Raw genomic sequence first — 17,367 nt, 5'->3', positions numbered from 1 at the left:
CCTGGGGATGAGAGGTGGTGGCTTGCAGACACCAAGCAAATGGCTGCAGCAGCGCCAAGGCCTTCTGGGCACCACGCTGCCCTCATCCTGGCACCGCCCCAATGGGCAGGACAGGCGTGTGCCAGCATCCTGATGGTTCTCTGTGGCACCTGAGCCCAGCTGGGACACCACTGGGGCTGGGATGAATCCGCTTCCTTCCACTGCTCCTGTGGCTGCAGCCTGCTGCAGAGGGGCAGAGCTGAGGAGCTGGAGGCAATGACATTTCAAGCACTGCAGATGTTTGCTCAGTGGATGTGAGTCAGTCTAATTTCCAAGCTCTTTGTTATCTCAGTGGCTCTTCTCTAATCTCTCCATTTTGTCCTTTCTGTAGATGAGGAGCAAGTCTGGGGCTTTATGTTCCTCCTGTCAGGTGTCACCAATGCAGAACAAAAAGGTGATAGTTTCTTCCCTGCCTCCCAGTGTGATACTGTTACGTATAAAGCCTATTCTTGCTTTCTGTCATTTATGTGAATAGTCTGTACACAGAGTTTCAGTCTCCGTGTTTCATTATTTATATCCATGGTGTCTTACTGGTCACATTGCTCTTCTTTGAAAGAGCTTTCAAAAGTATGAGCAAAGAAAGATGTATCCTATCTCAGGCTTTGCAGGAATAAAAACAGCTTGTATGAAACTCAAGTGCAGAGTTCTAATGACTTATAACCAACCAAGTTTTTCTTGGCAAAACTCTCTTTGAGAAGAAAGTTGAGTCACATTTTGTCTTGTGAGCAAGTTATCTTAATTTCCATAGTTAAAAGTGCTTAGTGTGTCTTGGATATTTACCAGCCCCAAGACCGTTTGACTGCGGGAAGTGCGCAGTGAATGAAGTGCCCAGTGAAAGGGCATATTGCAAAAAAAAATACCCAGAGGTTCACTAGGTGTTGTCCAGATTGACCACTTGCCCAAATGCCTCTCGCATACTGAGTCAGCTCTTGAGCAGCCATGTGCCTTAAGATGACACTTTTGGAACTGTGTCATTTATAGGATATGAAAAAAATATGGCACATGAATTAAGCCGTTGTGATTACTATCAGGAGTGATGGTGTTCTTTTTAGAAACACAGCTTCTGGCAAAATGTTTTCTGAGATTATACATCTTCCATGTACGGCCTAGAAAGGATTCATGCATGAGCCAGAAGAAATAGATTTTCTGTGTTACTATATTTTTTTTCAAACATAAAGTTTTTGATCCCATTACTGCTCTTGTGGAATTTTAACTGTTCAGTAAACTGGAATTGCAGGGATTTATTTTTTTTTATGTTTCATAAGTCAACAGAAAAAATTACTACAGTTCTTGGAATATGTTTGAATGGCTTGTGAAGGTCTCAGTGTCCTTGAAAATAATAAACTCATTTTATCTTCTTGTGTCATCTCATAGTCCTCCTCAAGTTGTGACCAGTTGTAATCTTTCCCATATTCTTCAAGGAGCACAAAACGAACAGATTATCTGTAATGGCTTTTACAAGACATGTAATGGGATATTTAAGGAGAAAGTTAAGCTGCTAGGCCAGAGCAATGCTTTTTCTACTAAGCAGAGGAGCTGGGTCAGCTACCAAACACAGATCCTTGAGATTTGTTTTGAAGAGTCTTTGCTGGTTTTCTCTTGGGGTGATGCCTTCTTTAAGAAGGAGTGCTTGCCCATCTGAATAGAAAAATTTGAAGCAAGAACAAAATTCTGATTTGTCCTTTATGATTTACTAAGTGTGTCTGGAAGGAGAGGTTTGATGGCACATCTCTGGAAGTTTTCCTTTTGAGAGGTTTAAGGCTGAGTAGTAGGACAGAGTAGCAGGCACAGTGACTGAGGTGATTGGAATTTTTACAGTGACTATTCACGTGATTATTTACTGTCTTTCAATGTGAATTAGGAGTAAAGCTTGGCCTAAGAACTCTCGCCAACATAGCATTTCTATTTGCTCATCTTTTAAGACATTTCTTGAATGAAAAGGCCGTAAAAGTACAAATATTACCCTGCTGCTTCCAATATAGCTCAGTATCAACATATGGTGAATTTTTATTAGTTAAAGCAATTTGGGAGTTTTTTTCTCACAGCACTAGTGGCACATACACCTGAGATGGCAACTTGCTCAGCTATCCCAGCATTGATTCTCCTTTTGGGAGCAAGGCTATTGCAATTGCAGGGAACAGCTCAGTGTGACTGCAGACCCTTCCCATGGGTCAGGGGATGTCCTCCAGCAGCACCAGGCTCTGCTGTAGAGGCCAAGTGACAGGTCTGGAGTGGACACTTGATTTGTAGGGAATTAAGCTATTTGACATGAACCCTAACCTTGTGGGATTTTAGATTTTATTTAGACTCTGTGATTTGTCACATGGGTGAACTTGAAGTATAGTAGGTGATTTGGGGGTGAAATTCATGTGACCACCTATACTCCATTGACTGTGGAGAGTGCCCAGAGTAATTAGCAGTGACAAAAGGTTTTCTCTATATATCTCTGAGATAATGTTATCATTGCAAAAATTTTGTGATTTGCATAGTGTTTTTTTTATTCCAGGTATCACACTTGTACTACCCTTTGTCTCTGAATCTTCAAGTACTTCACAAACTGAGTGTTAGTGTCCCTATTATCACCTTAATTTTATAGGTGGAGATGCAGAGGTCATGTTGGTTTTACTTTGCCAAAGATCTGTGATGAGTTCATGCCATGACAATGAAAACTTCAGTTCCCAGCCCCATCACTCTCTCCTCACCCACCTCATGTTTTGATGCTGAGATCAGGTTTTGGAAGTGCTATGCATTATGTCATTCAAAATTTTTTTTGTTTGTTTGTTTCAGGATTTTGTTTTGGTGTTTTTTTAATAAATCACTTCCCCTAGCAAGAGCCTGACCCATATTCAGAGGCGTGCCCACTGTCATGATGCTTCAGGAGCCACCTATCTGTCTGAAACATGGAGTCTGCTGAAATGATTGCTGGTGCTTCAGCTTGCCCTAAGATTTTGCTCTGTCCTAAAGAATCATAGAAGGGCTTGGGTTGGAAAAGACCTTCAAGATCATCTTGTTCCAACCCCTCTGCCATGGGCAAGGACACCTTCCACTACACTGGGTTGTACATAGCCCTATCCAACCTGACCTTGAACAGCTCCAGAGATGGGGCATCCACAGTTTCTCTGGGCAACCTGTTCCAGCGCCTCACTACCCTCACAATGAAGACTTGCTTCCTAATATCTAACTTAAACCTGTCTTCTTTCAGTTTAAAGCCATTCCCCCTTGTCCTGTCGCTACATGCCCTTGTGAAGAGTCTTTATTGAATTAGTTTTCTGTAGAAGCAGGGTTTTGGTTGGAACAGACAAAGCTTGTCACTTTTGTGCTGCAGATTCCTTGGGAATGAGCAGGGAGCTGTGTTCCTGCCAGTCTGGAGCTGTAGCGTTTCAGTGACAGAGGGGCAGAGGGTGAAGCTGGAGCCACACGTCAGGGAGCTGTCAGTGAGCTGTGCAGCGACTCTCCAGCGCGCTGCTTACCTCACACTGCTGCTAATTTCAGCACCTGCTTTTGAAACACTTAGTGGGGAATTTTTTAAGCACAATGTCAAGGCAGTTCTGAAAATCCTCCTGGGCATCATGATGCAAAACAGTGCCCAAAGGAAAAGCTTTTCTGCTTGAATCTCAGCTGAACCTTTACACATGCTTTGAAATGCCAGGGGACCCAGATCCTGATACAGAGGTTGCCAGGTCTCTTAAGAAATTGTTTATTTTAGGAACTCATGGTCACAAGAAACTTCAGAATTCAGTGGGCTTGGTCCTTGCTACCTCAGCAGTCGCTGTCTCCTGTGGCTTTATCCTTTTATAAAAAGATTGTGCTTCTCTTCCAAAATAGGTAGACTGTTTTATCCCTGCAGCCTCCGGGAAGACTGTTCCAGAATGCTAAAACCACCCTCTGCTTGCCAGTCTGCATTTATTTATCAGCAGCCTAAATCAATTTTTTTTTTTTTTTTTATATTTTATTGTGCCAACATTTTAATACCTGAGCAGTTTTCTCCTGGTATCTGTAGTGGAAATCTCTTTTGCAGAGGAGTTGAAAAGTACCCAGCTCACACACCCCAAATTCTACCCTTGCACCAGGCAGTGTTTACCACTATAATCACATGCTTAGCTGCTGCTTCAGTTGAAGAGAAGGGATCCTGCTGTTAGCCTCGGGGGTAGCTTTTAAACTTGGCACCTGAACTTTGGACAGGGTGGGCTCTTGAGGAATTGAAAATGGCATTTCTGAGAAAGTATTTACAGGGAAAAAACTGCTCATTTGCAAAGCTATCTTCTGTGTGGTGGGGATGTGGTATAAAACAGAAGTACTGGCTTCTGTAAACTTAATTTGAAACAGGCAGATGTCATAACTGAACAAGTGAACTACATCCTCCTGTCTCGCCCTACAAGAGCCTGGGGATGCTCGTGCCTCTTTGGTTGCATGCAGTTTGGTGGCTTTGAGGTAGCCCTGATAATTTTAAAACATCCCCAAATTAATCTGGTGTCTGAGGATTCACCACGTACCCCAGGCTGAATAGTTATTTGGCAATACTGCAGGAAATTCATTCACAAAATGGGAATTGAGAGAGCTGTGGTGCAGGGGCTTGTTTGTGAGTAACATACTGTTGCCTCACTACCACGCTGGAGTTGTAGCTCAGCCGGGAGTGGTCGGACTCCGGAAAATATTGGTGTTTCAGTTGATTTGCATTGCTGATGAGGAAGTATGGCACTGTAGCAGACTTCTCTGATCTGCCTTTGGTGTTCCTCTCTGAGCTTTTATGGAACACATCTATCAGAAGAGAGATCACCTGGTCTCCAGATAGTAACTGCTTGACACAAGGTATAGGTGGCTCTTTCTTTCTGTGATGCATGAGCTTAGGGATTTTGGTTTGTTCTGTTTCTTTCCTGGTTTATAACAAGTTTAACCATCCAAAAATTTAAACAAAGTATCCACTGCACCTGTGCTTTCCCAAAAATCTTTAACAGGTTGGAATATATGTATTAGTAGAACAGAGTACTGGGATAACTATCCCTCTTTGTATCCCACTTATATCAGCATGGACATGTATTTTATATTTTTAAGTAAAAATGGAGACCATACAGAAGACAAACATCAGATATTGAATTAGGACTTGGATAAGCAAATAGTTTTTATTCCTTAATTTGAGGTCAATCTTTTTTCCTAAAACAAACAGGCTGGGTTTGCTCACAAGTTTAAAAAAAATTACTGTCTTCAGCAATAGATTGCAGGACAGGGTAAATTTATAAGGTTAGTGAGGTTGATCTCAATACGACATACAAGGTTACTACTGTTCTGCAGTGTATTTATATTTAGATAATAACCTGAGGTCCATCTAACAGTACAAAATTGGTTGGTATGGATGTCCCTGCTGTACAGGTTTCTCTGGTTTCTCCTGGTGATGTTGCCTGCTGTTGGTGGTATACATCTTGGATTTTTTCCTTTTGTTTTATTTAGGCACTGTGGCTGCAGTTTACTCACAAGATACCAACCAAACACTAGTATTTGAAGAACCCCTTGGATAGGCACAGCTCCTCACCCAGCATGCCTTTCAAAGCTGGATTAGAACTGACCGAATTGCAAAATATGACTGTCCCTGAAGATGATAACATCAGCAATGATTCAAATGATTTCACAGAGGTGGAAAATGGCCAGATAAATAGGTGAGTATTTTTCCACTGACGTTGCCTCTGCTAAGAAACACACTGTTTAAAAACAGCATTCTAATTTTCAGTATGTATCTTGAATTATTCATTACCAAGTCATGCTCCATTTGAAGATGTAATTTGAATTTCATACATTACATCTGTTGGGCATAGGCTGCAGTAGCAGATAAAGCAAACGGAGTAGCAATTTAGTCATCATTTTGAATCTTTCAAATTAGTCTAATGAAATCCATAAACATATAATGCAGCAAAAAGCCAAAATTTTTAGAAGTCTGCTTCCACACAGCAAAGAAGTAATAACAATACAATGGCATAATTTTGGGGAAGTCTCTTAGTTGACTTTTAATCTCTGGTATGACAATTTTAGCTTGTCTGGCCACCTCCATGTATCCAAAGTTCTGGGGAGTTACAGCTGGCGTGGTTGGCAGCAGTTGTAGTTCCAGTCTGTATTTGCAATTTGACAAGATAAACTGGGCAGCGGTTTGCTCCCTTGAGGCAGAGATGGCAAGAAGATGGTAAAACAGTGTCTTACACCTAACTCAGATCAAGGTTAAAAAAATGCATCAATATTGTGGAAATTATTAGTTACAATTATTATCAATACAATTGTTAGGCTGTTGGGTTTTTCTATAAGCTTACAGTCATTTCTGAAGGGCTGCCTTTTCTCCAGAGAGCAGCCCTTCTCCAGCCCTTCCTGCCAGCCTCCGACAGGTGCTGAGCCATCCAGTTTACAGCAAAGACCTGCTGACAGACCCTGTTTGTATTTTGTGAGCTGTAAAATAGGAAGCTGTTTTGATCAAACTTCCTGTTCAAATATTGCAAACCAAGGTGGAGCACAGGGCCAGTCAGTGCCTGCATAGGGATCCAGCCCTGCTGGGAAGCCTGTGCCAGCACATCTTGTGATCCCTTCTGCGGGGCTGCCACCACCTATTTTATGATCCTTAAAATCTTCTTCTCTTGCCTTTTCTTCCTGTTGGCAGCATCCTCTCCAGCTACGTGAGAAATTCACTTTCTAGTGTTAAAATGAAATTCAGAGCTGTTTTTTCCCAGGTGAGGTTAGAGTCAGTTGTGAGACTCGCAACTGCATGGGTGGACAAGGATCTTGGTGATAAGTGTGGGAACAAGCACCCAGCATTGCCCACACCATTCAGGTAGCAAAAGCAGCCAGCCGTACCGTGGGACAGAGCAGGGGCCCGGCTGGTGGCGGGGGTGGGGGCAGGAGGGTGCCAGCCCGTCCCTGCCACCAGCCCTGGGGAAGTCCTGGGGCCGTCACCAGCAGGGCGGGAGGTGCCGTGACCCGCAGCGCAGCTGCGCTGATGAAGATTAGAGCTGGTCAGGAATTTTCTGATGCAACTGCTTTGATGGAAAGTGCCAAAACGAAACACAAACCACTTCTGTTACAAAAAAAAAAAAAAGAAAAAAAAAAAGAAAGAAAGGCAAGAGAAAGACAAAAAACCCTCCCAAGTGTGCCAAAACAAAACAGTTCCAGTATGAACCTGCCTGCTTTCCTGCTGGTTCATGTTGTAAGGAGAGGAGCTTAGGGGCTGACAGTGGTAAATTCACTCCCTGGAGGCTGTTGAGGATTTATATCCTTGAGACAAGGAGTGGCTATACCGGGCTGGCTGTGCCTCCCCAGCACTTTGGCTGATGCCATCAGTAACTGTTATGGGGAAAAACCCTGCTGGCGCTTCATTGTCAGTGGATGTTTATGGAGGGTGGGGAGGGAGCGTGCTGTATGTGCCTGGTCCTCTGTGGTCACAACGTGCTCTGTGGAGTTAGGGCATAGTAAGTGTGGCAAGATCTGGGCTGGATCCAGACTGCCTGCAAAAGGAGGAAGAAAAGCTGAGTGAGGAAAGAGAGTCAGAAACTCAGAGGCAGAATTTCTGATTACTGTTCTGGCTCTTAGGGGAGGTTAACATATTTCACAATTTTCTATTCCTTTCTGGAGAGCTTGCTTCCTCTGCCGAAGTAAGATTTATCATTTGGCTGTAGGATATAGCCTATTATGGTTCTCTTAGCCCTTTGCCCATGGGACAGCTACTTGCATCCCATGCATGACTATTTTGCCCTGTATATCCCAGTTTGTTCATGTCCCCCTCCATGTCCAAACCAAGGGTTTCAAAGCAGCTTGCACTGACCAGAGCTTCCAGCGCAGCCCTGCCAGCATGCCCTGGGGCTGAGGCTGTCACTGAGCCACCCACAGATGCTGCCCTGTGCAAGCACCACCATGTCATCCCCTCTGACGAGCAGGCAGGGATATCCTGCTCTGCACCCGTGCATCCTGAAAGGATGTGGTTAGTCCCTTCCTATAACTATTTTGGCAAACACCTTTTTTTCCATGGAGTAAGAGGTTAACAGGCATAGGGAACAACACATTTTGTGCTGCCTGGCATGTGATGTGAGGCCTTGTAAAATGCCCAAGTCCATCAAAATCTGTGGGACTTTTTCTGTTGATTTCACTTGAGCTTTAGATTAGATCTGTAATTTTCAACCAACTTATTTTTTTGTTGTTTCAACCTGTTTGATTTTGCACTCTGTATTTAATTTAATTTTATTTTTCTCTCACGATGTAGTTTTGTCAAGCTCAATGTAGAGCAAATTTTAAGGGTCTTTTGGAGATGGTACACCAGGCACAAGCTGATTCCAAAGCTGGCTGTAAACTCCAAATATTTCTTGATCTTGGAAAAGAATCCTCTATGTTCCTTTGGCTTTCCAGCCTTTTCTGGGCCTAAAAACATCTAGAGAGGGGATGTTGATTTGAAGAGGCTGTACTAAGAGGGGTTTTTCTTTGTATGCAGATGTTGAATGGGAATGTCTTCTGAAAATGTCAGTTCAGAGATTTGCATGAAACCCAGACATGGATTTTGTGACTTTTAACTGTCTGCTGGCTATAGAACTCTGCCATCTCTGCATATAATTGTAAATTTTAAAAAAAAGTAATTGTAAATAAAAAAAAAAAGCATTTCGATAACTTACTCCTTAACTGTAACTATGACAATGCTCTCAGGAAGCTGATGTCTGAATGCCTGTCTTGGTTTACAGCTGCTAGTAAGTCATCAGCACCCCTTGTCCAGTTGTTAAGGTTGTTGGTAGGTATGCTAAGACCTGGTCCAAGTTTCATAGTGTAAGTCAGATCAAACTTTCCTCTGCGTTTCTTGTTCATGCCTGCCCTGGAAATCTTTGCCACTGCTCAAGTTAGCAGTTAGCAGTTTAAGAAGCTGCCTAAGGATAAAGTTCTGTCATCTTGGCAAAACTAGCTTTCCCTAACAAATGTTTAAGGCATTGTAAAATACCATTTTAATTTAATTATGTTTAAACGTATCTGAGATGGCTAAATGGTTTTTGGCTAACTCTGCTTAGCCAAAGTGGTTAGCTTGGGGGTATCACCTTAATCAAACATTTCTCATTGAAGTCCTTAAATAAATTAAATTTGGAAACCGTAGTTAAACATCATCCTTTTTAAACCACGTTATCAATAAGGCGTTTCTACTTTGCACTAAATCAAACCAGGAAAATAATTAGATTAAGATATTCTTTCCAGGCCAGCTGTGAGGCTTCATGCATCACAAGGAGAAGCTCATTATATCTTGGCCAGGATATTTCATTAATGTATCAGAAAAGTTTTGCATAGTCTGTTCATTCTCACCTATGATACAGGAAACACAACAGGAAAGCAGAAATATGTAAGAACAAGTTATGTCTTTCAGTGGTGGGTAGAGCATTTGAAATGAAGACAGCAAAAGGATGCAAATGGATTTCATGCTTGTCAGGAGTCTCTAGGCTTTGATGGCACAGACAGTCCTACAGAGCATTGCCACAGCACCTCTCACAGCTGGCCTCTGATCCTTGGGAGGGCTGGGAGAGGCTGGCCTAAACAGGCATTTCACTTAATTTGTGTCATATTCGTAAAGGTCAAAAATACAACATTCTGTGACAATGAATGGCTTGTTTTCTAAGCACGCCTATTAAGCAGAGCGGATGCATGGCACCGTTTAACTAGAAATTCTGGTACTCTAGCATATGTTTCCTTTCATATGCTCTAAGGGAGAAAAACCACCCTGAAATTAAAAAAAAAGTTTATAAAAAGCAATAACTTGATAAAATTTGTTTCTGCTGAATTCATTGGATTACCTTCCACCCTACTTTTTTTTTTCTTTCCTTTTTATTTCATTTAAGATCAGTAATATTTTTCCTTTGTGGAAAACGTGTCTGGCGTATGGTATGGCTGCACCAAGCGTTGTCCCAAGGCAGACCTCTGCTCTGGACTTGCAGGTTAAGTTGCCTGCAACAGCAAATACAGCACAGGCAGAGCCCCCAACCTCCTGAACTGCTTCATTGCTGGGCTGTCTGGGCAAGCCATCCTGGGGCAGGGGCTGGGGAGTCCCCCATAAGAAAGCTGGGCTCAGTGCTATGTTACCTCATGGTTTGGGTGCCAGTACCCTCATTCCCATGTCTGACTGCTCTCCTGTACACATCACACAGCATAAATGGAAAAAAGTGCAGTGTGACGTGGGGAACGTGGGTTGGATGAGGAGCCCAGCTGGGCAGCAAGCCAACTCCATTCTTACTCTAAAACTAACTCAGAAGAAAGTAGTTTGGATCAATTCATCAAATCAGACTAGTTCTCTCAAAGTCGCATTCAGAAGGAAATAACATGTTTGTTGCTGTGGAAGATACCAGCTTTGCAAAAGCTTTTTGTTCTGTCAGAAGTATTCTAATGGAAAGTCCCGTGGTCACTTTTGTATTCAAGCAATGTTACTCAAGTGTTGTCTTTATCCCGTATTAGTTTTTTAACAATAATTTTCATGGAAGTTTAATGCCAGAAGGGAACAATAATAGTGTGCACAAATCTGTTATTTTTGTAATTATTAAGGGGGAACTGGCTGCAGGGGGATGAGCAGAACTGGGGGGAGCAGACTAGTGACTTCTATCATAGCTCTTGACAAAATCTAAAATGACACATGGTCTCCATAAATGACAGAAGAAGGCAAAGTCCGCAGATGTTCCCAGCAGCAGTTACAAATCCAAAAGAGACAAAACTTTTCTCTGTGCTCCTGCCTGTACAAATTGCCTGCAGGGTGTTTCGAGAGAGAGCTGGAATTTCTTTTTCAAGCCGTTCACACTCTGCTGCCTGTGTTCAAGAGATGGGCTTTAAACAGACATGAAAGAGAAAGCACATGCTCTGAATCAGGTTGAGATTTTATTCCACAAGGATGAAATACCTGCAAGGTGAGCTTTGGAAAGTTAATTTCAGATCAGTCTATCTTAGAAGTGGTTGCTTTTCACTTCATAAAATGGTGGGGGAGGTTCAGACATCTATTCCAACTGTGTTAGACCTGCTAAATCTGACATTATGTCTATATTTTGCAGCAAATTAGTTGCTGAAGTTAGTATTTAGAAAATGCAGGAGAAGCCTATAGTTCTTTTTTATTGATTTAGAGGAAATCAAAGCAGACGAATGGGCAGGAGTCAAAATTGCAAAAAACCCAGTTAAAATAGTACTTACATTTTGCCATCTATGCCTGGATTTAAGGCATAAACACAGAATGTAAATGACACAAGGCCCCAGTGTATCAGCTGTGGAAGCCAAGGCAGCATTATAGCTGCATGATTTTTGCATAGCCTTAGAAGCTGTGCTAGCATACATATCACTAGTAATTAGGCCACAACTGGGGCAGTAGGGAAGTTTGCTCAAGCTCCGTCTTTACAAGTTCATGGATTTATAACCAGCCTGGATACTGCTGGATGTACTGAGATGGTGCAAAGTTTTGAGTCACAGTTTGAACTATACATCCCTAGCCAGTAGATATTTCCCACTGTGGGAATGCACCAGCAGTGCTGCTGTTTGTGTTCAGTGTTGTTTGTCTGCTTCAATTTAAGAAGACCCAGCTTAATGTAGCTACAGCTAAAATGGGCTCTGACACTTGGTGACAGCCCCTGGTTAGGTATGTGACGTGTACTATGGCTGAGGCATTAGCCAGTGCAGACTAAGAACCATCTGTGGATTAGCAAAGATGCCAGGGACTTAATTGTGCATAAACCTTCAAAAGATGAAAAGCTGAAAGAATGCTTTATACAAACTAACATGTTTGCTGAAGAGAAGATCTGTGAGAAAATAACAGCACATCCAAATCAGAAGTGTCGCAAATCTCAAGGATGCCAACACTGCCACAGGGGACAGTAAGTTCCTAAATGTGGCTACATCAAGGACACAGAACAAGTAAAGGGTAAAGAGAAAGAAAAGCTGTTTATTCTATGTTTCCCTGCACAGAAGTGTTTAATTTTGCAGTATAATGAACTCAGCATTGAGTTTTGAAAGGCGCTTGCATGAAAATCCAGTGGCCCAGATCAGTGTACCAACAGAGCAGGTTGCCTGCTTCAGGATTGTCCAGCCAGCAGTGCCATGTGTGTCACGTCTTCCTCCTCTTAACTCTAGCCATACCAGCCCTGCGTGGCAGTGTCCTGGGGTGTCTTTATGATGCTTGTATCCCCATTTGTCTGTTTAGCCCAGAAATAAGTTTTGCATCTTTAAGGCTAGTTCTGAGAGCAAAGGGCAGGAGAGAGAAGAAGTGCGGAGTTTGTTATCAAAAACTGCACTTGCTCCTCTGCATCCTTCTCCTGGACTGTGTTGTCTGCAGATGGACAGACAGCATGACAGAGCTCTCCTTTGCTTTTAGTTAGTTTTTAGGTAGCTGAGGCAGAGAAGTTCCCTGGACTGTGATTTTTCTTTTTCTTGGACCTGTTTAAACCTGCTCTGGACTGAACACCCAGCAGAGCACTGGCAGCTCCAGGCTGGGCCTGGGCCACGGCATTTCCAGCACCAGAGGGATTGTAACAGACTGGGTGAGCTGAGCTACAGCCCATGAAAAGGACTTTCTGAGTTTGTAATCTCTTCAGATTGGCAAGAGGTTTTATTGTTTAATAATGTTAATTTTCTGTGCTGATGAATGCTTTGCCTGTTAAATAAACAGTTTTTTCACTTTCCTCCAAGAAAGTCTTTTCCTGAACCAGTTAGGGGAGGGCCCACATGAATTTGCTTTCTAGAGGCACCCCTTTGGAGGTTTTCTCCCAAATTTGCCCTAAACCAGGACAGGCAGCTTAAGGTTTCAGTGGCAGTGTAGGGTTTTGCAGTGCCACCTCAAAGTGAGGGAACAGGTGAAATCTTTTAGGGATCCTTGGCAGAATGATGATGGCAGTAATTCATAGTTATGATTAAAAGTTTCTTTTTTAGCAGGGTGTTGCGATTAGTGTAGTACAGAATTTATTATTAGAGTGGCACAGGATTTCAACAAGCAAAATCAATGAAGTGCAATCTATTAGTAACATAATTTGACTTACAGTTTCTAATCAACTGGATCCTCAGCAGATAGGGTCTGATCTTAATCTATGGTTTGTTGTATCAGTACACAGTCATAATCTCGACTCAAAAATCACGTAGAAGAATATAAGCCTCTCCCAAAATCCATGGAGGAAGCAAAGGACAGGGGGTTGTCTCTGGCCAGTGGCAGCTGTAGTCCCAAGTTCCCCACTTAGGACTTGTAACTGCTTGATTTTATACTCAGTGCCCAGGATGCTGTTATGCTTTCCTCTTCTGTGGAGGGGTCATCACCACTGCCTGCTGGGCCGTGTGCCTGGGACCTTCCAGCCTGGCAAGGCAGGAAGTAATTGAGCTGGTACCCAGGAGTCTTGAGGTTGATAGGGAGGGGAAGAAGAAGTCTGTTTGGTTTCTTGTTGTACTTGCTTCACAGGACCTTGTGTTCATATTTTCTAAGCACTTGCTGGAAATAAATCCTCTGACTTCTTTCAGCAAGTTTATTTCGGATCGAGAAAGCAGAAGAAGTCTCACAAACAGCCACCTCGAGAAGAAGAAATGTGATGAATATGTAAGTCTCTCTCACTGCTCTGTTCTCTGTCAAAAAGAACTGCATGTTGTATATACAAAAGGCCTTTAGACGTTGTCTTCTAAAGTGCTGGGCACACACAACTGTAACCGAATTCAATTTCCCATAGGAACTGCCTGGGATCAGCACTTAAATAAAACCCAAAGCAAAACCCCCAAGCATATTGGTTGAGTTGAGGCAAGGGAATCCCTCTGGCCTCTGTTGGGCAGGAAGTTGTGGTGGTTCTTTATGGCTTTACCATATATAAATTGCACATCCAGGATGTTTCTCAGGTGTAGTGGAAGATGGGGTTTAAAACTGAAAGTGCAGTATGAGCTGTTGCCTGTATCATTTAGCTCAGCTTACAAAACCTATTGGGCAGCAAGCAGCGTAGCTGTGACAGAGTTCAGTGACACTTTCTCCTCTTTCAAACAATTTTTATTAAATTGTTTTCATAGCAGTAGTTGCTTACATCTGATACATCACAACACATGGGGTTTGAAGCAGAGGTGCATTTCCCTGCTCTGTTCCAAGCTGTCACTGACACATCTGTCTTTATTTCTCCAGATCCCAGGAACTACTTCACTGGGAATGTCTGTCTTCAACCTTAGCAATGCAATTATGGGCAGTGGGATTTTGGGTCTTGCTTTTGCCTTGGCCAACACAGGAATTCTCCTTTTTCTGTAAGTATTCATGTGGTGAGTAGCTGATCTCTATGGAATTTCACTGTGTTTAAAGAATGCATGCACTGCCAGCAAGTGGAGGGATTTATAGTCAACGGGTAATCAAGTATAGCATTCAAGCCTGAAAATATTAGCTACAAGTTTAAGACATCTTTTTTTCAGTCAAATGTTTTTTGGAAAAAAACACTACTGGTAGTGCTAGAGAAAATTAGGTCCAAGTTATTTACCGCAGTCCTAGACAGGGATTTTTCCTGTGTTCTGCAAGCTACATAGACATCAAAAATATTCAGTAGTAATAGTTGCAATGAGTTAGTACCTTTTCTTACTTGTGTCACAAGATCTCCAGAGCTTTCTTCAAAGCATGGTGCAGAGAACATGTTTTTTAAACTAAGAATATTTATTTCCTTTATATGTTACATGTAATATTTTCATCACACTCTCACAGTTTCTTCAGTGAGAGTCCTTGAAAGCCAACATAAATATAGCCAAGATTTTAGTATAGAAAAGAACTGAGGTAGACTACTATCTAACTCCAGCAAAAAAAAAAAAAAAAAAAGGCTTTTTATAAAGGAGAATTTCATAGTTTAAAAATGAAGCAGTGCCATTGAATGACTAAGACAGTGTTATTCTGGATCTCAGTATGAGACGTTTCATTTTGAAAAGTGATTCTTAAGAAATCAGTTGGGGATTGTGTGCAGATTTCAATGATAAATGTTTGTTGAGGGAAGAAATACAATAATTTACAGTATTTGAGAACAATTCAACATAGTTATTGAGTTTACAGATTGCTCTAAAGAGATGTCATTTCTTGAATGTCAAATCTAAAAATATAGAACTTTTGTCATTTCTTAGGATTTTGGAAAATACTTAATTTGAGCCTTGTATAAAGCAGAGTAGATGGCCAAAGTGGTACATATAGCCATCTGCTCTGGAGTTTTGTGCCAGGATAGCCAGATCCCTGCTGCTAGCTTAGAGTTTGTTAGAGTTTGTGTGTAAAATCTAGGAGAAATCAAAGGAGTTAATCCATTTACTTTAAGAGTGTAGAACATTCCGCTATTGTGTTGTCGCTAAGCTAGGCTGGACTGTAATTTACATCATTCATTAGCAGAGTGACAGAGTTTATTTTATTTTTGCCCAGTGTTCTAAAATGTAGGTAATATGCCACCCATGCTCCATCTCTGAGAGTACAAACTGGTGGTTGCAATAACTGCTGTTGATGACTTAGGCCTCTGCTTTTAGGTAGTCCTGAAAAGACATCACTGTAAGGAGAGAAAAAGAAGTTGCATCTTTTCAGGCATGTCACCTGATGCAGGCTGATTAACAGGCTCTCACCAGCAGCCTCAATTTGTCCTTACTGCTTTAGTTTTTTATAATCCCGTCCTCTTCTCATTCTTTGAGCAGTTTTTTATGAGAGTTAAGTGACGTGTTTTTTCTAAAGGATGTAAAAATGCAGTTTCTTTTAAGTGACATAGATCAGACAGGTGACCTGAACACCAGAGAAACATCTAGCAAGGTGTGTTGGTGACTCGAGTAGCAAGCATGTAGATCTGTACCAACACATTGTACAAAAACCTTCCAAACATGAATGTGGAGATCTCATTCAGTAAATGACAGCATTGTTCTCTATAGAATTAACTATGTGTGTTTAAAAGTGGTTAATAGTTTTTGTTAGCTTTATGATGCCTTTACATCTGTTGGCCTTGAGCTAGAGCAGCCAGCTGAGATCAAAGGAAGTAAGTTAGCAGGACCCACCTGAGCAGGCTGTTAGAGCTTCCCTCTTTGAAGCCTGGAGATGCAGGATCCTAACATGGTGTCTGTAGTTAGGCTTGAAAGTTGAACTGCTTTAAATGTTCTGCTCCCATGCCATAATCTCAGCATTAAACCTAGTCCATTAGTCATAGATTTTTTTCTTACACACTAAATAATTTCATTTTTCCCATAAGTGTATAGTTCTGCTGTCATTGTCACAGGTAGATAATTTCTGCTTTGCAGGTGATTAGCATCCTAGCAATACTTTCACTGCTTTTTGCACATGAGAAAGATCTTAAATTCACTACTTTTGAGTAGCACAGTTCTGAAAAGTTTCTAGGTTGCTTTACCCAGTATTGGCATGCACCATCGCTGAAAATTCTGCAGATGCAGAAAAATTAAGGGAGCATTTTCAGCACTAACAAAGCAGACCCAGCCTGATGTCCACTCTCACAACTTTTGGGCTCTTGCAGTGTAAAGTGTGTACTGCCATGAACATGTGGATCAACTCAGATCCGATATCCTAAGCAAAAGATGCGCAAAATAAACATGGCAATTACACATCTTCTTTGCCTAACAGTGCCATAACAAAGCATTGTACTTTCTAGGCAAAATTACTGAGGGTGGGAACTCAGAGGAACTTAATCCCAGTGTTATTGACAACTACTGCCTAGACCAAAAAAGAGCATCATTTCCAGTATGCAAAAGGAGAGAAAACTTTGTTGTGGAAAGATAACAGAATAAGTTTGGAGAGCTAGAGATGAGCTGGACTACCTGGGGATGGCAGGAACAGTTGTTGCTTGTGGTTTCATCCTGGGGAGCCAGTGATGGATCATGTTGCAGAGAAATAAGGGCTAGCCAAGCACAAGGTGTTCTCAACCTCTATTTAACACAGCACTGCACGTGACCTGAAACACCCTGATGAGGCAGAGGGGCTTGTTAGGTCGGGAATAGTACGAGACTGCAGCTGAAGTTTCACACTGCAGCCACTTCTGCTGGGTGTGTCTGGAAGGGGCCAGGAAGCTGCAGTGTCACTCCTGCAGTGTTTTAGGGCAGGCTGGCAGACCTGCAGGGAGGCTGTACGAGAGCAAACCCTGTGCTCTTCCATCCTCTGCACCTTTTGAGGGTTCAGAACTACTCAGTGAAATAATTCTTGTGACTCCATAAGCCTCACAGGTCTCCTGGCCCCAAAGCCCAGGACTTGACAGAGGGGAGGGACAGCACAGGTTTCAGTTTATCTGGTAAATGTGACATCTGGGGGAAGACAGCAGAAGGCATAGCAGAAGCACTTTGTTCTTCCCAACAGTGTATCAGTCCCCTAGCCTAAACTGTTTATTCTTTTTGGGGAACGTAACTTTTGTA

At 42.2% G+C, this 17,367-nt stretch overlaps 1 protein-coding gene across 2 annotated transcripts in view; it reads left to right on the top strand.

Annotated features, from left to right (window-relative positions):
- Positions 1-17,367, top strand: part of SLC38A1 (solute carrier family 38 member 1) — a 42,626-nt gene that overhangs the window by 3,371 nt on the left and 21,888 nt on the right. For both annotated transcript variants that reach the window (XR_010363660.1, XM_064422511.1), the window contains exons 2-4: positions 5,485-5,690; positions 13,501-13,576; positions 14,141-14,256. Coding sequence is in view for 1 of the 2 variants with exons in the window: in XM_064422511.1 (XP_064278581.1) it covers positions 5,572-5,690; positions 13,501-13,576; positions 14,141-14,256 (311 nt within the window). In the remaining variant the exon portion in view is untranslated. The remainder of the gene's footprint in view (positions 1-5,484; positions 5,691-13,500; positions 13,577-14,140; positions 14,257-17,367) is intronic.

The sequence above is a fragment of the Passer domesticus genome, chromosome 5, assembly GCF_036417665.1.
Source record: "Passer domesticus isolate bPasDom1 chromosome 5, bPasDom1.hap1, whole genome shotgun sequence".
NCBI lineage: Eukaryota > Metazoa > Chordata > Aves > Passeriformes > Passeridae > Passer > Passer domesticus.
Note: the sequence above shows the minus strand (reverse complement) of the source record. Positions and strands in the feature narration are given on the sequence as shown.